General features: G+C 47.4%; 1 protein-coding gene and 1 pseudogene across 2 annotated transcripts; one reads left to right on the forward strand and one right to left on the reverse strand.

Moving 5' to 3' along the window:
• Positions 1-513: 513 nt before the first annotated feature.
• Elp6 (elongator acetyltransferase complex subunit 6) lies at positions 514-13131 on the forward strand. 2 transcript variants are annotated; one of them, XM_021172771.2, is made up of 7 exons: positions 514-652; positions 4795-4873; positions 7504-7574; positions 8570-8688; positions 9144-9345; positions 11639-11785; positions 12885-13131. In XM_021172771.2, the coding sequence occupies exons 1-7, from the start codon at positions 599-601 to the stop codon at positions 13011-13013; spliced, it is 801 nt and encodes a 266-aa protein (XP_021028430.1). In that variant the 5' UTR covers positions 514-598; the 3' UTR covers positions 13014-13131. The 2 variants fall into 2 exon arrangements, with proteins under 2 accessions (XP_021028430.1, XP_029337053.1); XM_029481193.1 differs by lacking the exon at positions 514-652 and adding an exon at positions 777-972.
• Positions 2836-3721, reverse strand: LOC110301390 (annotated as a pseudogene).
• Positions 13132-23496: the final 10365 nt, after the last annotated feature.

The following is a 23496-nucleotide window of genomic DNA, read 5'->3' on the forward strand; positions in this document are numbered from 1 at the left end:
GTCCCCTGGAGCTGGAGTTACAAGTAGAGCAACCCAATGCAGGTTGGTCTTCGGAGGGAGGAAGAAGAGCGCTTATTTCCTGAGCCATCTCTTTGGCCTCCTGGCTTCTGCTTTATACAAAAAGCTCTTCAGGATGTAATTCTGTGCTAGTAAGTTTTGTTCTTTCTTTTTGCGAAGATCCTGCCAACATTTCTCTATAATATGTTCCATGTATCTAGCCCAAGTTTGTAAGCAATTCACTAGGAAGACGTGGAGCGACTAAGACCCGGAGGTGCGGTGGGAGGGGGAGCAACGGAAAGAGAAAGCTCGCCTGCTCGTGCTAAAGCGTGAGGGAGCACCAGCACTGGGTGGACCCGCATCTACTGAGAGCAGCACAATGGTTCATTGCCCGAATGAGATCGCTCTATGGCTCAGCTTTACGAGCATACGTGCTCACGCGCTTGCGCAGCAGCATCACAACCTCAAGCCTGATTGGCTGACGCGGGTCCGGCAGCGAGATCACGCATGCGCACTTTCTCGCGCGCGAGCATGGTCTTGTGGGTGCTGTTCTTGGACCTTCGTTCTTTCTGTAGAACCATAATTTTTATCCCAGTTCACAATGTTTCCGGAACTCAACAACCTTCTCAGCACCACCCCAGACAAAACCGAGCAGGTAAGATGTCGCGCGGACCGGAAGAGGGCAGGTCCCGGGAGCGTGCAGGATTGCATCCGGGACGCTGCGCGGTGGAGTAGGCGCGTCTGCCGTAAACCGAGGGCATCTGGGAGTTGTAGTCTGGAGAGGGCTCGCCGAGGCTGCAGTCGCATTCCTGGGCCTTTGGAAGATGGGTTTCTGGACTATCTTGCGTGTTCGTTTCCAGCCCCAGGACCTTGTACTCTGTGCCACACTGGCGCCCAAAGATGGTTGCAGAGCAGGCCCTAGAGGAGATCCTTTTACCTGCCCTGAGTCTCCTTCCACCCTGGAACATTTTACAGGTTGCACGGAACACTGCTTGCACTCTTCCTAGTTCTGATGATATCCGGTTGCAAAAAGGCCTCAGCATATTCCGTCCCCTCTGTTTTTCCTAGCCTCCTCACTCTCCATGGAACCTCGAAATGTCTTTCACATTTTCACTTAGGGGTTACCTCTCCCAGGAGTATATCTGTTTTATTCTGTAATTTGCAGCAAACACACCACATATGGAAAGCTTTAAATAGATCCTTGAGGAGTTTGGTTGTTTGGTTGGGTTTTTGTTTTTGTTTTTTTTTTTTTTGAGACAGGGTTTATCAGTGTAGCTCTGGCTGTCCTGGAACTCACTCTGTAGACCAGGCTAGGCCTTGAACTCAGAAATCTGCCTGCCTCTGCCTCCCAAGTGCTGGGATCAAAGGTGTGCCGCCACCACTGCCCTGCGATCCTTCTGGGTTTTAATTGCCTAACAGTTCTTGACTGTTCAGACCTCCAGTTCTGACTACTTTCCTAGTTGCTAGGGCATTTCCCAGGTCCAGAGTGACAGCAGGAAGTGACCACTTTGGGTGGGAAAGGTGTTTCAAGGCCAGGCAGTGTGATTTGGCATTTTATATGGGGGGAGGGAGGGGAGGGACAGAACTGAAACCCAGAGACATTAGACAGGTTTGCCCTAGGTTGGTACAGCATTGAGGTGGTGTGTGACAGCCCTTGATCCCAATGTTGTCTGTTACTTACAGAACTACAGCAGGTAGGTAGACAATGCAGAGACCATCTTCATAGGGCTTTCCAGCGATTGCTGTGATAAGAGTCCAGTCGGAACCACAGTCACTGGGAGATCTTTGTTATCAGAGGCCTTGTCAAGAATTGGGCCAGGGGATAGAACAGTGGATATAGGGCTTGGCACCAAGTATAGAAGTGGAATTTGGGTTTCAAGAACCCACGTCAAAGCCAGGTAGGCAAGAGGACACCTGTCATCCCAGTGCTAAAGAGGCAGAGGTGGGATCCCTGGGGCAAGCTGGCTGGCTGCATTAGTTCAGATTGCCTAGTCATTAAGAGTCCCTACCTTGATAAATTGGAAGAATGGAAAGCGGCTGAAGAAGACACTCAGCACCCACTTCAAGTCTCCCCACACGTGTGCCTGCACACACATGTCCATGCACATGCAGACACAGATACCACAAAACCAAAACCGTTTTTTTCCCTCCTCTTTTCACTGTTACAGATACAGACACCAGGGAGCATCTTAGGGCCAAAGACACTACTTAAAACATCTTACAATGTGTGTGTGGTAGAAGGGGCAACAACAGGCAGATCTCTGTGAGTTCTAGGCCAGCCTAGAACAGCCTATAGGGTGAGTTCCTGCCTCAAAACAGACAGAACAAAATAACTCTGTTTCAAGATGGTCTGACTTGAGCATATCAGGCTGGTATCTTTTGTTCCTTTGTTTTTGCTTTTGTTTCTTATGTCTATGTAGCCATGCTGGCTTGAAACTCACTGTGTAGACTAGACTAATCTCGGGCTCACAGAGTCCTGCCACCCTCTGTCTCTCAGGTGCTGGGATGAAAGGAACCACAGTCTGCTCAGTCTGGCCTTTGATTCACAATCCTGTTGCCTCAGCCTTCCAAGTTCTGGATGGGAGACCTTTTCTGAAGGCCCTTTCTACTCCTTGGAAACCAGAGATAAAGGACAAAGGCATGTTTTCTTTTAATCTAATTCTCCTTAAGACTGGTTCCTGAGTTACTAAGCCAAGCAGTGGCAACAAAGGTGTCTGTCTCTCTCTCCCTCTCTCTCTCTCTCTCTCTCTCTCTCTCTCTTTCTCTCTCTCTCTGCCATTAACATCAGTTTAGTACCTTGAGGAGGCAATTATAGTCTGGTCGGCGCAGAGCCAGCCCTTACAGGTCACTGAGTTCCAGAAGGGTCTGGTGAAATCTCTACATCCTTTTCTGGGGTGCTAGCCAAAGTCTCTTCCAGGTTACCAATGGTTTTCTCCAACGTTGCTGCAGATGTTTCAGCAAACAGCTGGGGCCTCAGCCTCCTTCAACTCCTCCTCCAAAGCTTTGATCTCTTCTTGGTGCTCGCCCTCCTTGGTGGAATACTCCTCTGGGGCTATCAGCCTCAGAGGGCCTGCTCCATGATTCGAAACTCCTCCTCCAGCGGCCTGGCTTGCCTCCCAGCCACCTCAGCTCTCCTCTGAGTGACCCAGCTCTCCTTCCAGGGTCACCAGCTTCCTGACCACCTCATGTGTGCAGCCGGGGACCTCCGTGTTGGACTTTGGCCCCCTTCAGCTGAACCTCCAGCCTCTCCTATCTTTTCTTCATCTTTCGTAGCCCGGCTTTCAATGTCCTTCCTCTCTTGCTCTCATCACATGCTTTCCGGTCTCTTCAGGCTTTCGCAGGGCTGTAGCCGGGCACTGACTGACTGTAGCTGCGCCTGACTCCTCCTCTAGAAGCTGAGCAGTGCTTAAAGGAGGCCACATCTGCTTCGTTCTCAGTGGCCTTCTTCTCAGCCCGCTCCAGTTTCTCCTGGGCGTTCTTCACATACATTTCCCACCTCACCTTCTATCTCTTTTTGCTTTTTCCAGAGGGCAACATCTGTTGCTCTCATCCAGCTGCCTGGATCGGTCCTTGGCTTGCCTGTGGGCCTCCGCCTGCTCAGCGAGGTGATGGTATTATCCTTGTCCAGTTTCAGCATCTGCATCTTCTTTTGGATGGCACCCCTGTTGGGCAGGCAGGCCGTGAAGTCTGTGTAAATTGGACTGGTTTTGAGCACGGAACACATGAGCCACCGAACACATGGGCTCTTCCCTACTTTTGACTTAAGAGGCTGAGCTGTGCGTGCCCATTGTGTCTAACATGGCTCACAACTTTACTCTCTCATGACTCTAATTAGTGGTTTTCTTTTAATTTTTTAACAACTTGGTTTTTTAATTTTTAATTATGTATACCCATGTTTGTCTGAATATGAATGCAGGTGTCTGCAGAGGTTAGAGATGTTGTTGCATCTTTCTGGAGCTATAGAGTTATAAGCAGTGTGAGCTGCCTAGAGCAAATGCAGTCCCCTGTAGGAGTAGATTATACGCTTAGCTTGTAAGTCATCTCTCCAGCCTTGATTTTCTTCAGTTTTTAATTGTCATGTGTATGCATGTGTTCCCACATTTGTGTGTGTGTGAATGTAGTTGCACACATGCCCAGGTGTGTGTGTGGTAGTCATTTCTCTTGTTTTGAGACTGTTGTTCACTGCGTACACTAGCTGGCCATAGAACTTGTAAAGATTCCATCTTTGCCTCCTGTCTCTCTGCGTAAGTTCTTAGCTTACACTTATTCACTGCTGGGTCTGACTTTACTTAAGTTCTGGGGATTCAAACTCGGGCCCTCATTATTGCACAGCGAGTGGTTTATCCACCAAGCCATCTCCTCTGCTCTGATGTTTATTCATTTTTGGGTTAACTTAGTATGTATGCCATTATTTTGTCTTTTTTTTTTTTTTCCCAGAGCTGAGGACTGAACCCAGGGCCTTGCGCTTGCTAGGCAAGCGCTCTACCACTGAGCTAAATCCCCCAACCCCTTAAAAATCTTTTTTTGTTGTTGTTGGTTTATTTTGTTTTTTGTTTTTTGAGACAGGATTTCTCTGTACAGCCCTGGCTGTCCTGGAACTCACTTTGTAGACCAGGCTGGCCTTGAACTCAGAAATCCGCCTGCCTCTGCCTCCTGAGTGCTGGGATTAAAGGCATGTGCCACCACGTATGTATGTCATTAACAAACAGCTGTTCAAGTGTCGAAATGTCCATAACTGACTAGCTTTCTCTGTTGGGGCTCAGCTCTAACTTGCCTTGTGCTCTCCTCTACTTTCAGGGGACGCTGACTCTCCTCTGTGACGCTAAGACAGATGGCAGCTTCCTCGTGCACCACTTCCTTTCCTTCTACCTGAAAGGTATGTGACTCCTGGTGCTGTGGAGAAGGACCCCCAGGTCTGCAGAGATGGCTCTGAGGTTTGGAGCACCAGTTACTCTCTCAGAGGACTCAGGTTTAATTCCCAGCACCCACGTGGTGGCTCACAACCATCTGGAACTTCAAAATAAAACAAAAATCAGTAATTATCTAGCCAGGCATTTGGTGGTGCACACCTTTAGTCCCAGCACTTGGGAGGCAGAGGCAGGTGGATCTCTGAGTTTGAGGTCATCCTGGTCTACATTGTGAGTTCCAGGACAGCCAGGGCTACACAAAGAAACTCTGTCTTGGGAAAGCAAAACCAAAAACAAACAAACAAACAAAAAACAACAATAAAAAAAAATGGAAACTCAGAACAGCTAAGAAAGTAGAGAAGAAAAACCCTAAGGAAGCAACGGGGAAAACATCGATTGTCTTGGCTTTGGTGTTTGGGTAATCAATAAGCTATCCTGTTAGGTACCGAGTGATGGGGGCATCATTACACCCTGCCCAAGAATGCCGTGTGCCCATCTGATCTACAGCCTGCCTTCCCTTTTTCTCCACCTCCCCCTCTCCATCCACTGTGGAGGAGCCACCACCTCTCTGAGGTCCTTGTGTGGCTTCCTGACCCAGTTGTTGTTTCTTAGTTGTTATGTGTTTAGTCTCAGTTTCTCCAACCCTTGTGACATTTTGCCATCGCAATAGCTGCTTCCTAGAGAATACTGCGTTTTACATTAGGAAAGAGACTAGGAAGTCTCTCCCTCCATTTTGGGGTGGTGCTATTACTGTGAGACTGAGTCTCCTGTAGCCCATGCTAGCCTTGAGTTTTCTGTGTGGCTGAGGATGACCCTGAATTTCAGGTGTGTGCCACCGTGCCTGGCCCTATTCAGTGCTGGGGATCCAACTCAGTGCTTTATGAGTACTCGGTAAGTACTTGATCAGCTTAGCTGTTTTTCCAGCACAGACTCATCCATCATTAGCTCCTCCCTGAGGATGCCCCGTTCCAGCCGTGATAATGAGGCAGGCCTTTGCCTGGTACACTAATTTACAGCTTCAAAGGATTATATTCTCAAGTAATGTGATTTTCAGCCTAGAAAAACCAAATAATCTATAGATACACTATTAGAATGAATAAGGCTCAGTTAATTAGCTAGATACACTTTTTTTTTTTTTTTTTTTTTTGGTTTTTCGAGGCAGGGTTTCTCTGTGTAGCCCTGGCTGTCCTGGCACTCACTTTGTAGACCAGGCTGGCCTCGAACTCAGAAATCCGCCTGCCTCTGCCTCCCGAGTGCTGGGATTAAAGGCGTGCGCCACCACGCCCGGCTCGCTAGATACACTATTAGAATGAATAAGGCTCAGTTAATTAGCTAGAGTTTCTCAGAGTTTAATTCCTGGTCTTATGAGACTATTTGTCAATTGTATTCCTGTGTATAAGCAGTAAACACACAGCAATGTTGGGAAACAGACACAATTTACAAAAGAACAAAGTTAAGAAACCCACGAGCTGCAGAGGTAGGTGCGTTTGGTAACATGCTTGAGGTCCTGAGTTCAGATCTCACCTGGGTGTGGTGCAGACCTGTAACCACAGCACTAGGCAGAGAGGGAGAGAGTCAGTTAGGTTCCTGGAAGCTCAATGGTTAGCCCAGCTGAATCAGTGAGCTTCAATTCAGTGAGAGACAGGTCTCCATTAATAAGGTGGAGAACGGTTGAACGTGACACCTGATGCTCGTCTCTGGCCTCTACACACATGCACAGACTCACACAAACATGAATGAACACACACACACACACTCACACACTCACACAGAGTACTTAGGGGCCAGCGAGATAGCTCAGTTGGTAAACAGCACTGGCTACACCCGCCTGATGATCTGAGCTCAGTCCCATCACCCACATGGCAGAAGGGAGTCCTCTGTCTTCCATACTCACACCGGGGTACATGTGCACAGCCCTCCTTCCCCCAAGCAAACAAACAAACAAATAAATAAAACAACCGAACACAAGCTGGGGGTATGACTTAGTGCAGGACTGAGTTTAACCCCCAGTTCTAGAAAACAAAAGGGGAAGAGGACATCTTGGCTTGGTACGATGGATCAGGGGGGAAAAGTACTTGTCACACAAGCATGGCGACCCGAGTTCAGCATTTGGAACCTGTGTGCAGGTGGACGGAGAGAAGCAACTCCACAAACTCGTCCTCTGGCTTCTGTGCATACACATTACACGTACACATGATAAGTTTTTGCATCTTAGAGACTTGGGGTTGTAGCTCAGTTTATAGAATGTCTGCTTAATGTACATGAAGCCCAGGGTTGAGTTTCCAGTATCATAGCCAGGGCTACATAGAGAAATCCCATCTCAAAAAACCAAAATAACAAAACAAAGCAAAACAAAAAATAGAGTTCAAAGTTGTCCTGGCTTATACAGGGAGTTGAAGACCAGCACGTGCTACCCGAGACGCTGTCTCAGAGAGAGAGGGTGAGGAGGTGCGTCTTACTGAAGTCAAACACAGTTTATATCAGCGTGCAAGCCCTCGTCTCGGCCTTCCTCATAGCTCCTGTCTCCAGAGGATTGAAATAGTTATGTCTAGTTGTTGGAAGAGGATTTGTTTAAAAAGTCATTTATTTTGTTTTTTAGCTAATTGTAAAGTCTGCTTTGTGGCACTCGTCCAGTCCTTCAGCCATTACAATATTGTGGGACAGAAACTGGTAAGTGTTTCGGCCCTCTGTGGTGACATCCCCTCAAAGGAGCATGTGTCACGCGTGGGCTAGGGCTGGGACTTTCTTCTTCTTCTTCTTTTTTTTTTTTTTTATTTTTTGAGACAGGGTTTCTCTGTGCAGTCCTGTCCTGGAACTCACTCTATAGACCAGGCTGGCCTCAAACTCAGAAATCCACTGGCCTCTGCCTCCCAAGTGCTGGGATTACAGGCATGTGCCACCACTGCCTGGCTCAAGTTGGGCTTTTCTGCTTAGGTTGTGGAGAACCTAACAGGAAGGACTGAGGATAATTTGGGACTCTGAACCCCTTATCCAAAGGATGGGCATGTTTTATTGAAAGCATATAGAACCAGACCTAGTATTTGTAGTTGTAAGTGACTCAAACCCTTCTCCTGATTGTGGCCAGTTAAGATTTTCTTGCCTAGCTGAGTATGTTTTCACATGACTTTAATCCCAGCACTAGGAGGTAGAGGCAGGACACAAGATCTGGGCTGGGACTGCAGAGGTGGCTCCGTGGTTAGCACTCCTGTAGAGGACCTGAGTTAGGTTCCCAGCACCCCCGTCAGGCAGCTTACAGCCTCCTGAGGCAGCTGCACTTGCATGCAGAGACATTTACACATAACTAAAAAGTAAACATAATCTCAGCATTCAGGAAGCAGAGACAGGCCAGCCTGGTCTACAGATCTAGTTCCGGGACAGCTAGGGCTACACNGANANNCNNNNTNNNNAAAAANNAAAAAAAAAAAAAAAAAAAAAAAAAAAAAGGTCAGAGTCATGTTCTACTGCATTTTGGGTCAAAGCTTGCTTGGGAGGATACCCAAGTCCTTGTTGCAAATATCAGAAAGCAGAGTGGAAACAGACAGGAACACTTGAGCGGGGTTTGGAGTATGTCTTGTACCCTCTTATTAGCTAGTATGTAGTTTCTCTGAAAGGCTCCCCATTCCCCAGAGGGCACAGCAATTCACTCTGCTCTTTGTCTCGTCTAGGGTGTCAGCTTGACAGCGGCTCGGGACAGAGGGCAGCTTGTGTTCCTGGAGGGCCTCAAGTCCTCTGTGGAAGTCCTCTTCCACTCTCAGGAGGAGCCTCACCCCCTGCAGTTTCTCAGGTCAGAACCATAGTGCTGGGATGGGGCAGGCAAGGGCTGCTGTGTTGTGTGGGAAGGCAGAAGTGGCTTCAGGGATCAGACTCTTTCCCTGTGTCCCTGTGTGTCAGATAGCCCCTGGCTGCCATCATGAAGCTGACGGTGGGTGGTGGTCCCCAGAGCTGTGGGAAGAGAAGAGAAGAGCCGGCAGTAGCTCAGTCGATAGTGTTTGCCTAGTGTGCGTGAAGCCCTGTGTTTGACACCCAGCACTCCATCAAACCAGCTGTCACGCATGGTAGGGAGCACTTGGGATGTGGAAACAGAAAGATCTGAGAATCAAGGTCACCCTGGGCTACATACTGAGTTCAAGGCCAGCCTGGAATTCATGAGACACTGTCTCAAAATAAAATAAGACACCCCCCCCCCATCTGCAGTGTGTGACTGATGAAAGCTTTGGTGGCTTTTCCCTGTGTTTCTAGGGAGGCTGGTGCAGGAAACCTGCAGTCACTGTATACGTTTATTCAGGACTCCTTGAAGCCTGCGGACAGTGAGGAGTCCCCATGGAAGTACCCAGTGCTGTTGGTGGACAACCTCAGTGTGCTGCTGAGCCTGGGCGTGGGGGCAGTCGCTGTGCTGGACTTCATGCAGTACTGCAGAGCCACGGTGTGCTGCGAACTAAAGGTACTGCCGAGACTGCTGTGGTCGCTGAGAACCCAGACTGTGCTCTGCTTTCTCTGTCTGTCTGCTCTGAGTTCCACTTTCCTCTGGTAGACCAGAAGTCCTTTGTTCTGCCCATTCTACTTTACTCTACTTGGCAATGCTGAATAATAAACCTCTCAAAAGTAAAGAGTGACTGGCACTGTGGGACCGTGCCCTAGTCCCTGCTGTGTGCCCTGTGGGTTCCTTAGCGAGTATTGAAGATTAGCTGAAGCCATGACTCATAACTTATATTTTCTTCCCTTATGGGTGAAAGTTCTGAGGATTGAACCTTAAACCTTTCACTGGAACTTATACTGTTTGTTTGTTTGTTTGTTTGTTTGTTTGTTTGTTTTTCAAGACAGGGTATCTCTGTGTAGCCCTGGCTGTCCTGGAACTCACTCTGTAGACCAGGCTGACCTCAAACTCATTGATCCGCCTGCCTCTGTCTCCCCAGTGTTGGGATTATAGGCATGCACCTCTATGGCCTGGCCTAAGATTCTTTTATTTTTAAGTGTGTGTGTGTGTGTGTGTGCCTGTGTGCCTGTGTGCCTGTGTGCCTGTGTATGTGCCTGTGCGTGTGTCTGTGCATGTGTGTGTGTGTGTTTGTGTAGTATGCGTACACACATGTTGCATAGGTGATTTTGGAGGCCAGAAGAGCTCACTGGATCCGTTGGAGCTGGAGTTGCATGCCTTTGTAAGCTGTAGGACATCGATGTTCAGAACTGAGCCTGGGTCCTCTGCAAGAACAGTCATATACTCTGACTGCTGAGCCATCTCTAGTCCTCATATCTGAACTTAAGAATTCTTTTTTTTATAATAGTAGCTTGGTGCCCATGGAGGCTGGAAGAGAGCACTGGATCCTCTGAGACCTGAGCCACAGACATTGCTGGGAATTGAACCTGGGTCCTCTGGAAGAGAAGAACAGTGCTCTTAACTACTGAACCATCCCTCCAGCCACCAATTCCCCCACTGAGCCATCCCTCCAGCCACCAATTCCCCCCACCCACCCCCCCTTAAAGGCAAGGTCTCACTATGTAGCCCTGGCTCTTCTGGAAACTCACTGTGTAGAACCAGGCTGCCTCTGCTTCTTGAGTACTAGGGTAAGAGGTGTGGGCTCCATACCTAGCTCACGTCTGCCTCTGTATGAAGGTGCTTGGGGTCCTGTGGGCTCCACCTCAGGTCACCATGCTTTCACAACCAGCACTTTACTACTGAGCCGTTTCTCTGGCCCCATAATTTTTAGTTTTTAGTTTCTTGCAGTCTGGGGAATTGAACCAGGGACTTGTGTATGCTGAACATGTGCTAAGTTAAGCTGTACCTCTAATCCCAACCTTTTACTTTTCCCCTCCATGGTTCCAAGGATCAAATCTAGGGCCTCTAGGGCCTCAAGCAGACTAGGCAAGTACTCTCCCATTGAACTGTATACCCCAAGATGCCACCTCTTGGTGGGGTAGACCCGCCGTTTCTGTTTGGTTAATTTTGCTCTGCCATCAGGACTCAGGTCAATGTGTCCTCCCTGGCTCTCCTTTGAGATCTCCCTGTCCCATGCCTCTCTCTCTGCTGGACTTGTCACCTTAGATTATCTGTCTGTCTCTAGAACCTAACTCTCTCTTCCATCCTGTATTATCTGGTATACAGTGAGTTCTTAGAAACTGTTGGCTGAATGGTGCATGGCAGAATGGTGCCAGTTAAGTGGAAAAAAAAAATTTTTCCCCCGAGGCAGGGTTTCTCTGTGTAGCCCTGGCTGTCTGTAGACCAGGCTGGGCTCGAACTCAGAGATCCACCTGCCTCTGCCTTCTGAGTGCTAGGATTAAAGATATGTACCATCACTGTCCAGCTAAATGAAAATGTAAAGATACTTAATTTGGTAGTGGGGGCAGGGGGACATGCCACAGACAGCTTTCAGGAGTCCCCTCTGTCCTGCTGTTCTGTGAGGTCTGGGGATTGACTCAGATCATTGGGTCGATGGCAGGTGCTTTCACCTGCTAAGTCATCTTGCTAGCCCCTGGTGGCGTGGTACTGAGGGACAGAGATGGAGCTCCTAGGATGAAGTTGGTTTTAGACGAATTGAGTTAGACTTTTAGGTTGGACTTTCAGGTGAAGATATGCAGTAGCTGATTGGAATTAGGGTCCTGGAGTCCCTTAGAGCTCTGTCTTATGAAGAAGCTCTTGGAGCAGCAGCAGGGGGGATGATCGGGTGTGGAGATGCGGAAGGCCTGGTGTCCTCTGACCCGGGTATCCATTTGATAAGGTTTCCTTCTTGTGTGTGATACAGGGAAACGTGGTAGCCCTTGTGCATGACACTGAGGGTGCTGCAGATGAGGGGAATGACATCCTGCTGAACGGCCTCAGCCATCAAAGCCACCTGATCCTACGGGCTGAGGGCCTGGCCACTGGATTCTGCAAGGACGTGCATGGGCAGGTAGGTGCACAGGCTGAGTTTTGTGTGTGTGAATTCACCAGGTAGCACAGAGACTCCTGGAGCAGGAAACGGTTTTTCTGGTGGTCTCGTCTGTGAATGTTAGGGTCCAAGAGTCACTGTGAAGGCCCCAGACTTAAGTAGTATGCTTGCTTACTTAATGTATAGGAGTACACTGTTGCTGTCTTCAGACACACCAGAAGAGGGCACCAGATCTCATTACAAATAGTTAAAGAGTCACCATGTGGTTGCTGGGAATTGAACTCAGGATCTCTGGAAAATCAGCCAGTGCTCTTAACCACTGAACCATCTCTGTAGTCCTTGTTATTGTTTTTCAAGACAGGGTTTCTCTGTGTAGCCCTGGTTGTCATGGAACTTATTCTGTAGACCAAGTTGGTTTTGAACTCCTTCCTCTGTCTCCTGAGTTCTGGGATTAAAAATATGTGCCACCACCTCCCCGGCTAATATGTTGATTTTCAAAATCAGTCTAGCTAACAAGCACAAAGCTATGTTTAGAAAGGAGACTAAAGGACTGGCGAGATGGCTCCACAGTTACGAGCATCTCTTGCTCTTTCAGGAGACCAGATTTAGTTCCCAGCACGGTATATTGGCTCACCCATCTGTAACTCCAGTTCCAGGGCATCTAACATGCCATCTAGACTCTCTGGGCACCAGGCACTCACATGGTCCACATGCAGATAAACATACATTCATACACATAAAATAAAAATAATATATTTTTTAAACACTAAAGAGTAGTTGTTGATTATATATAGCTTAGTGTTAGAGCAAGTGAATAGCATGTGCAGTGCCCCAGGTTCAAACCCTAGTTCTCAAGAATAAAACTAAACAGAAAGGAAAGGAGGGAAGTGGTAGACTTTTTCAACCTTTATTTTCCTATGAGAAGCAAGCAATATAGCTGCTGAAATGGAGAGGCAAGCCTTGATAATATTTACTGTAGAAGTTTCTCATTACCGTATGGCACGTTTGCCTGAGCTATCATAGAAGCTACATTGGAAGGTGACCAGGAGACCCAGTTGGATTCACAGTGGAGCAGGTACTTGGTGGTCATCTCTTCCTTAGTCCTTCTCTCTCTCTGCAGCTGAGCATCCTCTGGCGGAGGCCGTCAAAGTCCACAGCCCAGCGGGCTCGAAGTCTCACTTACCAATACAAGATACAGGACAAGAATGTGACCTTTTTTGCCAAAGGAATGTCTCCTGCTGTTCTCTGACCTGATTTGGGACAACTGAAGTGACTTTGGACAGTTAAGAAGCACCCTGGCAGCCAGGCGTGGTGGCGCACGCCTTTAATCCCAGCACTCGGGAGGCGGAGGCAGGCCGATTTCTGAGTTCGAGGCCAGCCTGGTCTACAGAGTGAGTTCCAGGACAGCCAAGGCTACACAGAGAAACCCTGTCTCGAAAAACCAAAAAAAAAAAAAAAAAAAAAAAAAAAAAAAAGAAGCACCCTGGCTGAATGGTCCTTCAGACCTTTAGCACACTCTTTAGGCTCGACTGCAGCTCCACTGTGACCGAGGAGGATGGCGCTGTGAGGGTGTGCCCGCTTTGTCTCCAGGGTTCTGCTTAGGAAACACAGTGAGGAACTGCACGTGGCTTATGCTGAGAGAGGCTGCAAGGTGAACCCCAGCAGAGCCGACCTTTGGGGCATCCCACGTGACTCCAACCTCACCTGCCTGTTTTTGGAGGTTGTGCCATTAAGAGCCACTGTAGATAGAAGGAGGCAGTCAGGAGGTTGTCTTGAATGGCAGCCATCCTGGCTGACAGCTAGGACAATGATGGCAGAATAAAGAAGGTTCCCACACAGGCTTCCTGGAGGTTGTCTTTTTTATATTTCACTTCCCTTTTACATGGGTACTTTTCCTTGAAGTCCAGTGAGGAGTTGGGCTTGGAAATGGAGGTGAGGACACTCGGGGCTCAGAGCAGGCTGAGGACAATTGAGCTGGAACTGGACTCCAAAGCCGTACCTGCCAGCCTGCACTCATGGAGACCAGGGGCAGGTGTCCCCGCCCTCACCCTGCCCTCACCCACTGAGGGTGTAAACCTGCCTCTGTCTCTGCAACTTGGCCTGTATGCTGGAGTTGTAGCCATCAAAAGCATGGCACTGGGACCCTGAATAAGGGAGAGGGGAGTATGACTTTGAGAGGAGTAAGAAAGTGTCTTTGCTGCCTGGTTAGAAGGATCATGGTGAGTTACTGTAATGCACCTTTGAAGACAGTAGGGACAAGAGGAGGGAGGTCTTGGAACCAGTCTTTTTGGTGTGTGTCTGTGTCTGTGTGTGTGTCTGTGTGTTTTGGAGGGCAAATTGAGACAAGGTTTCTTCTATGTAGCCCTTGCTGGCCTGGAACTTGCTATGTAGACTAGGCTGGCCTTGAGCTCACAGCGATTCCCCTGCCTCTGTCTGCCTCCAGAATGCTGGGATTAGAGGTTACAGTACCATGTCTGATAAGAGAATGGAATATTTATCCCAGCGTCCTGAGATGATCCTGATCACGCCTCGTTCCATAGTAAAGGTCACCTCAGAGGGAATACAAGGAGGGGTCTCTCAAAATCCGTGCCTTGTTTTTACATGTAAATGAATCCACTAATAAAACTAAAAATTGCCGGGCGTGGTGGCGCACTCCTTTAATCCCAGCACTCGGGAGGCAGAGGCAGGCGGATTTTTGAGTTCGAGGCCAGCCTGGTCTACAAAGTGAGTGCCAGGACAGCCAGGGCTATACAGAGAAACCCTGTCTCGAAAAACAAAAAAAACAAAAAAAAAAAAAACTAAAAATTTTATGGATTGTGTGTGTATGTTCCTGTGTTGAATTCACAGCTTTGCATGTGTTCGGCAAGTGCTCTGTGACTGAATTATGCCCATAGTTTTTTTTTATATAGTTACTAATTTAAAAACCAGCTCAAGCCGGGTGGTGGTGGCGCACACCTTTAGTCCCAGCACTTGGGAGGCAGAGGCAGGCGGATTACTGAGTTTGAGGCCAGCCTGGTCTACAGAGTGAGTTCCAGGACAGCCAGCGCTACACAGAGAAACCCTGTCTGGGGGCGGGGGGGGGAACAAAACAACAGCTCAAAATAACATTGGAAAGGAGAAAGCGATATTCCCCTTCACCTTCTTTTTCCTTGCCCAGTGTAAGTGTTAACTTGAGTGTGGTGGTACATACCTTTAATCCCGAGGCAGAGTGAGGTAGAGATTATGAGTTTGAGGCCAGCCTAGTATACATAAGTTCTAGGCCAACCAGGGCTACAGAGTGTCTCAAAACAAAAACAGTTATTACATTTACTTGTGTGTGTGTGTGTATGTGTGTACATATATACATCATGTCACACATGGGGTGGTGGTCAGAGAACATTGGTCAGGAGTCAGTTTTCTCCTTCCATCTTGTGGGTTTCAGGGATCCAAACTCAGGTCACCAAGCTTGGCAGCAAGCACCCAATTAAGGCTGTCTCTATGGCCTCCTCTCAGTGACCTGTGTGCTGTGGTTCCTGCTGACCTTAGTCCCAGTTCTATTGCTGTGATGAGATACCATGACCAAGGCAACTCTTATAAAAGAAAACATTTTATTGGGGCTTGCAAATTGTTCCATTGGCTTATTCAATTATCATCACGGAGGGAGCATGGCAGCATGCATGGCTCTGGAGCAGTAACTGAGAGCTAAATCTTAGTCTGCAGGCAAAGTGTGTGTGTGTGTTAGGGGGGGAGGTAGAAGGGAGAGGAATATGGAGAGGGAGAGGAATATGGGGAGGGAGGGAGGGGAAGGGAGGGGCCGAGTGTTTGAAACCTCAAACTCACCCCCTGTGACACAACACTTCTTTGAGCCAGGCCACTGCCCCTAATCCTTCAAATCCTTTCAAACAGTTCTACTCCCTGGTGACTAAGCAATCAAAAGGGCCTCTGGGGCCATTCTTATTCAAACCTCCACAGGTGAGGAAAAGCAGGATTGGTCAGCGGAACCTTTCACTAACAGCCTCAGAAGTAAATCCCCAAAGCGCCTCATCACAGCAGGTAAAAGCAGCGCTCTCAGACACAGACTCCATCACCACCCCCAACTGCTGGAGAAAGTCAGTGGTCCAAGTGGAAGTGGAGTATTGTAGCCAGCATGTGGACCTCCCTGCAATAATCAACATCCCTGGAAGATGCTCCGTTTTTCAGGGAAAGTGTGCAGGGTCCTGGCGGCCAAAGAGAAAGCTATTTTGTTTTCTACACAGATTTCACTATGTAGGCCAGACTGGCCTTAAGTTCATAGCAGTACTCTTACCCCAGCCTCTTGAGTCAAGCTTGGGATTATAGACTTGGGCCAATATTTACTACTACTACTTCTTCTTCTTCTTCTTCTTCTTCTTCTTCTTCTTCTTCTTCTTCTTCTTCTTCTTCGATTTATTTATTTATTTTTATGTATATGTGTTGCGGCCTGCCCGTAGTCCACAACACGAAAGGTTCACTGAGAATGGCAGTTCACTGAAAAGAGAGGAATCTAGACGGGGCGGAAGAAACAATGGAGCCAAGACAACAAGTTCTGATCAAGGCTCAATTTTACTATTTCCAGACACTCAGTTATAAAGGAAGGGGGAGGGAACCCAANTTCCCGCCAAGTAACTCAGGGTCCAGTAGCAGGACGAACATGTGTGTGCCTCCAGGCAGCAAAGGCAGGTTCCAGCAGTGGGCGTGGCAGGACGAATGAGCCGGTAGCTCCACCCTTGAGCAGGCAGGTTCCAGGCTGGGGGAAGGGAGGCCACATATATGAGTATACACTGTAGCTGTACAGATAGTTGTGAGCCTTCATCTGGTTGTTAGGAATTGAATTTAGGACCTCTGCTCGATCCAGCCCAAAGATTTATATATTATTATACATAAGTACACTGTAGCTGTCTTCAGACGCACCAGAAGAAGGCGTCAAATCTTAATACATGTGGTTGTGAGCCACCATGTGGTTGCTGGGATTTGAACACAGAACCTTTGGAAGAGCAGGCAGTGCTTCTTACCCGCTGAGCCATCTCACCAGCCCTCCTTCTGGTCTTGAGACAGGTTCTTTCCATGGAGTCATGGCTGGCTTCGAGTTCACTAGGTAGCCCATGTTGGTCTCAAACTCTCAACTCTGTGTCCAGCTTCTTGACTGCCAGGCTAACAGGTTCATGTCACTCAGCTCTGATCCCATCCATTCATTTGTTTATTTATTGTCAGAGTCTCATTATGTCACTGCTGCTTGTCTGGGACTCTATTTAGACCAGGCAGGTCTCAAACTCACAGAGATCCACCTGCCTCTGCCTCCCAATTGCTGGAATTAAAGTCATGTGCATCTCAGCTATGTGATGTAATGTGAGTGCCTAGTGCTGGCAGAGGCAGAAGTGGGCATTGAATCCCCTGTAGCTGGAGGTGCAGATGGTTATAAGCAATGGATGGACCAAACCTGAGTTCTGTGCAAGAGCAAGCAAGTGCTCTTAACCACTGAGCTACCTCTGTAGCTTATTTTATTACTTTAAAATAGTTTAAGCTGGGCATGGTGGTGCAAGCCTTTGGGAGGCAGAGGTAGGCAGATCTATTAGTTTTAGGCCAACATGGTCTACCTAGTGAGCTTCAGGCCAGCCAGAGCTACACAGTGAAGCCCTGGGTCAGAAAACCAAAACATATATTGTAATCTCAAATTAATAAAAACTCAAAAGATTTTATTTTATCTTCTAGTTATCTGTATGCATGGGTGTCATGTGCAGGTGTCTGCTAAAGCCAGAAGAGGGCCCTTTAATCATCCTCTGGGGCAGAGGTTACAGTCAGTTGTGAGCAGCCTGAGATGGATGCTCAGAACAAAACTCAGGTCTGTGAGAGCAACTTGAGCTCCTAACTGGTGAGGCATCCTCTAGCCCCTGATTCCATCTGTTTGAAATGCCCAGAAAGAGAAGATCTATAGAGACAATGGATGATCTATAGAGACAGACAGATAATGGATTAGTCATATTTGGGGGCTGGGAATCGGAAATGGGGATTCATTTAACCTCTCTAGGCCTTACTTTCCTCATTTAAAAAGCTCCTATTTAATGGGTTCATTTTTATTACAAAGTTTTATTACATTTAATTTATTTCTGCTTATTTGAGTGTGTGTGTGTGTGTGTGTGTGTGTGTGTGTGTTTGTATGTGCCATAGCATATATGTGGAGGTCAGGTGACAGCCTGTCAGAGTTGATTCTCTTTTCTCTGCATCTCAGAGATCTAACTCAGGTCTTCAGGCTTAAAAGCACATATCTTTACCTGCTGAGCCATTTCAGTGGCCCAGTATTTTAATTAATTAATTAATTTTTGGTTTTTCGAGACAGGGTTTCTCTGTATAGCCATGGCTGTCCTGGAACTCACTTTGTAGACCAGGCTGGCCTCGAACTCAGAAATCCACCTGCCTCTGCCTCTGTCTCCCAAGTTCTGGGACTAAAGGCGTGTGCCACCACGCCCGGCTTATAATTTTTTTTTAAAGATTTTTCTTAAGTGTTTAATTATCTGCACGCATGTGTGTCTATAGAAGGCTATGAATGCATGTGCCTGCTGAGATATGAAGAGAATGTCTATCCAATCCCCTGGAGCTGGAGTTAGTTATGAAACAGCCAGGTGTTAGTGCTGTAGATTAAATTCAAGTTCTCTAAAGAGCAATACAAGCTCTTCCCTGCTATGGCATCTCCCAGCCCCTGGCTGCATTTGTCTGAAACTGGATCTATAGAGACATACAGAAGATTATTAGCTGTTTTTTTAAAAACTTGAATTTGTCTTGTTTGCTTATCTGTTCGTTTGGTTGGTTGGTTGGTTGGTTGGTGGTTGGTTAGTTAGTTGCTGAATGATCGCTTGGTTGTTTGGTTGGTTGGTTGAGACTGACTGAACCCTGGTTAGCCTTGAACTGGCATCTATCTTGCCTCTGCCTCTTGCATGCTGGAAATGTAGGTATGCATCATGATGCGTGGTGATCCATCTTATCACTTATGCATTTCCAATAAGTTCCAGATAATCTGATTATAGTTGGTGCATATAACAGTTCAGCCAAAGTTCAACCTGACTTCAGCTTGGTCCCCAGGAGAAACACATCCAAGTTTTTAAAAACTAAAAGGAAGTTGGGCTATGCTGGTACATGCCTTTAATCCCAGCATTAAGGTCTCTGAATTCAAGGCCAGCCTGGACTCCAGAGCAAGTTCCAGGATGGCCGGGGCTACATAGAGAAACCAAAAAACAAACAAAAAGCCAACGGTTACTAAATGTAACAGGAAGTCATCAAAAGTTTAACAATCCCAGTAGTTACATTTCTATCCTGTGTCTAGTGTTATATTTGATCTCAATTAATCTCAGAACAATCTTCAAAGTTAGAGAATAAGTCTATCTAACAAATGCAGGTACCTACCCCCAAAGCAGTGGTTCTTAACCTAGGGTGGTTGCATATCAGATATTTACATTATGATTCATAACAGTAACAAAATTACAGTTATAAAGTAGCAAGGAAATGATTTCATGGTTGGAGGTCACCGCAACACGAGGAAGTGGATCAAAGGGTCACAGCAGTAGGAAGGTTGAGAACCACTGCCCTAAAGAGAACATGAGCTGGACGTAGGATGCACAAGATTCCAGCACCCAGAAGGCAAGGGCAGACAGATCTGTGAGTTCAAGACCAGCCTGGTTTACATAGTGAGTTCTACAAGGGATATATCATGAGACCCTGGCTTTCAAAAAGAAAAATGTGATCGAAATTGGCAATATGATTAAGCAAAATGGCTGCCCCAGGACAAGCTGCTTGGTTTCAATTCCAGTTCTGATATAAGCTACAGCTCTGTGGCTGAGGGAATTTATTTAACCTCAGGAAATCTCAAATGACAAGCCAAGACCCAGGACATGATGGACACTGCCCTCTGAGGCTTTTGAAAGAAATTAAACCAGAACATGGACACAATAAAACGCCTTGATTCCAGTAAGTGGCAGTCACTGTAATTACTGTTACAGTCACTTAAAAATATTCAAACTCCCAATGCCGCATTGGTGTTCATCCAGTGTCTGCATTTTCTAGCAGGCTTTCACCATCTGTCACATACCAAGGATACAATACAATAATGTCCAGCCTATAAATTCCAGCACCCAGTCAGAAGAGGCAGGAGAATCACTGTAAATTCAAGGCCATTCATATTCTATAGCTATCTAGGGATATAGCTCCTTGGTAGAGTGCTGCCTAGCATTTGTGAGGGCCTAGGTTGAATCAACAGAGCTGCAAAAATAAACAAATAGAAATACTGCTCTTCCAGAGGACCCAGGTTCGTTTCCTAGCTTCCACATGGTACTCATAACCATCACAACATCCCAGGAGCAAGGGATCCAGCGCCCTCTTCTGACTGCTGACACATCATGCATGCACAAAGTGTACATGGAGGTAGAGCATCTATATGCATAACGTAAAATAACTTAATTTTGGGCTGGAGAGATGGCTCAGTAGTTAAGAGCACTGACTGCTCTTCCAGAGGTCCTGATTTTTTTTTTTTAAAGATTTATTTATTTATTATATGTAAGTACACTGTAGCTGTCTTCAGACACTCCAGAAGAGGGCGCCAGATCTTGTTACGGATGGTTGTGAGCCACCATGTGGTTGCTAGGATTTGAACTCTGGACCTTCGGAAGAGCAGTCGGGTGCTCTTACCCACTGAGCCATCTCACCCCAGAGGTCTTGATTTTAATTCCCAGCGATCACATGGTGGCTCACAACCATTTATAATGTGATCTGATGCCCTCTTCCAGCATGCAGGTATACATGAAGATAGAGCACTCATACATAAAATAAATAAATCTTTTTTTAAATTTTAAAGCTGGGCAGTGGTGGCGTACGCCTTTAATCCCAGCACTTGGGAGGCAGAGGCAGGCGGATTTCTGAGTTCCAGGCCAGTCTGGTCTACAAAGTGAGTTCAAAAATTATTTTTTGAAATTGTAATACTTTTTTTTTCTTGGCTTTTTGACAGAGGCTAGCCTGAAGCTCTCTATGTAGACTAGGCTGGCCTCCTGTTGTGCCTGTTTCATGAGCCCCAAAAGACCACCAAGGAGCCAATTCCGATGCAGTCTCATTCAGGTCTTTATTCAAGCTCGAGCTTGGGCCACTCCATCGTCACTGATGCAGCAGGACAGGAGGGTGAAGCCCCGAGCCTAGTTTCAAGCAAGCATGTATAGAAGCAAGCAAACAAGCGAGGGGGTGTATAACTTGGCACACATCTGGTTGGGGGGAGCTATCATTGGAACTTGTTGCCCTTTAAAATGATCGGCTGGGCTGAGCCCAAGTGGGCTCTTCTCTCCATGTTTCCTTTCCAACTTCTGGGTGCTGAGGCAGTGGGTATCTTCTTTATGGAGTCCTGCAGGACAAGCAATCCAAGTAGCTGGAGCTGAATGGCCCCAGGACCGTGCTTTTTACAAGCTCTTGTAAAAGGCCCAAGGCCTGCAGTGTGGCATCACCCAGGGGAGCCACCTTAAATGCAAAATCCCAGTTGAACCTTTTAGATCCAGCCTGTAATCTCAGCTACTGTGGAGGTTGAGACAGGAGAGTCCCATTCTAGGTCTACCTAGCAACTTAGGTGAGACTGTCTCAAAATAATAAGGCTTGAAAAAAGTGGGGTGTTGTTCAGTTGGCCGAATGCTTGGTCACCACAACACAGCCCTCAGGAGTACAGGGGAACGTATCTCAGTTACACAGGATGCAGTGTCTTGGCCACACTAGCCTGACAGCAAAGCGGGGCCTTGTGCACAAGTGTTTGGATTCTGTTCTGGCTGGTTTTTGTCAACTTGACACAAACTAGAGTCATCCGAGAAGAGAGAACCTCAGTGGAGAAAATGCCCCTGTCAGACTGTCCTGTAGGCAGGCCCATGGGGAATTTTCTTGATTGACAGTTCATTTTGAAGGGCCTAGCCCACTGTGGGTAAGGCTGCCTCTGAACAGGTAGTCCTGGGATGGATAAGGAAGGCTGAGTGTGATGTCACTTTTAATCCCAGTTCTAGGCAGGCAGATCTCTGTGTTCAAGGCCAGCCAGGGCTCTGGGGTCTGGAGCATAATCTGTTCCTTCATACTCTGTTTTAGTCCCTGTCTTGGCCTCCCTTCACGATGGACTATAAAACCTAAGTGAAATAAAGCCTTCCCCCCCCCCGTGTTAAATAAATAAATAAATAGTGCTGGGATTAAAGGCGTGCGCCACCACGCCCGGCTTGGGGGCCGACTCTTAGCAGAAGGTGGCTCTCACCTCGGCAGCCATCTCGAGCTTACAGGTGGTACTTTTCCACCCTGACCAGAGACTTGTTTTCCTAAGATATTTTTGCAAGAAGCCCACCACAGCTGAACACTCTGATAACATCTTGTTTTTCCCCTATATACCCTGGACTTGTGGTTAAGTGTCTCCAGCTGCCCTCCCCAGCTTGTGATTATATACCCATAGTTGCCTTCCAATAAACGAGACTTGATCAGATAGCCTGTGTTGTCTCCATTCTTCCAGTCTCTTGCCCCCTCAGTCCCCACTCTCTTTCTTGCAGACCCCATTGACTGGCCCATGGACTTAGTCAAGGCACAACTGTAACTTCTGCTTTCCTCCTGATTGGTGGCTGTTAGGGAGTGACCTGGAGACCAGTGATAGGTCAGGCTTGATGGTTAACTAGTTCAACCTTAGGTCAGCTTCTCTAAGATGGAGCCTGATGCCAAGATGGAGTTGGTCAGGTCTCTCCAACTTGGAGATCTGCCTGCCTCTGCCTTTGAAGTTCTGGGATTAAACTGTATGACTCTATATGTGGCTAAAATGAGATCTTTAAAAATAACAAAAGGATCTAGAGAGATGGCTTAGTGGAAGCAGCAAGTGCTCTTAAAATATAATTATACTATATACAATATAATTATATCACATATAATATAATTATATATAACTATATATATATATAGATATAGATATAGATAGATAGATTGAGTAAGTGTGGAGCCCTGTGGCCGGTGTGTGGGGACATGAGTTCACTTCCTCCCACACTAACCTCCTCTCCCCTCATTCCTAGGCAATCTTAGTGCAGAAGCCTTGCCTGTGTCTGTCCTCAGGCTTTGGGCTCTGTGGCTGCCCAGCCTGCCTGTGTTCTAATCGCCTGACCGGTCTGTCCCTGACCTTGACTTCTCAGGCAGACATAGGAAAAACCACTTTGCCCCCAGTGCTAGATATCAGACCCAAGGCCTAGGGCAGCAGTCAGCAGCTGTGCAGAAAAGCTACTTTGTATGGCTCCTGCTGGGTTCCGTGTCCTGGACTGCCTGGTGTAAAGGTGAGCCCCAGGCTAGCCATGGCAACATACCTCAAAAGGTTGGGTGGGGAAAGGGCAGGGTGTGGGAGTGACAGCCATTTCCTCTCTGGAGAGCTGACTGTCCTGCCGGCCCAGGGTTCAGCAGAAATCTGGTTTGCCTTAACTTTTCCCTGAGTGACTTTGTTGTGAGGTGGGTTTAGGGCCTTAGTCTTTTCAGGAACTTGGTTGTAAAAGAAAGCACTCAACCCTGTAGGGTCATAACAGGCTTAGTCGGAAAGTCTGATAGACTGTGCCGGAGAGGTGGCTCAGGATGTAGAGCGCTTCTCTAGGAGTCAGAGTGGTGGAAACAAAAATATGGTGCTGAACAGGGCTGGTGAGATGGCTCAGTGGGTAAGAGCACCCGACTGCTCTTCCGAAGGTCCAGAGTTCAAATCCCAGCAACCACATGGTGGCTCA

This window comes from Mus caroli, chromosome 9 (assembly GCF_900094665.2).
Source record: "Mus caroli chromosome 9, CAROLI_EIJ_v1.1, whole genome shotgun sequence".
Taxonomy (NCBI): domain Eukaryota; kingdom Metazoa; phylum Chordata; class Mammalia; order Rodentia; family Muridae; genus Mus; species Mus caroli.

Excerpts from the sequence above, each read along its gene's own strand:
- Elp6 (XM_029481193.1), top strand. The coding sequence starts at position 898 with ATGGTTGCAGAGCAGGCCCTAGAGGAGATCCTTTTACCTGCCCTGAGT. Across the intron at positions 4,874-7,503 it reads CCTTTCCTTCTACCTGAAAG|CTAATTGTAAAGTCTGCTTT; the intron begins GTATGTGACTCC and ends TTTGTTTTTTAG. Across the intron at positions 9,346-11,638 it reads CGGTGTGCTGCGAACTAAAG|GGAAACGTGGTAGCCCTTGT; the intron begins GTACTGCCGAGA and ends TGTGTGATACAG.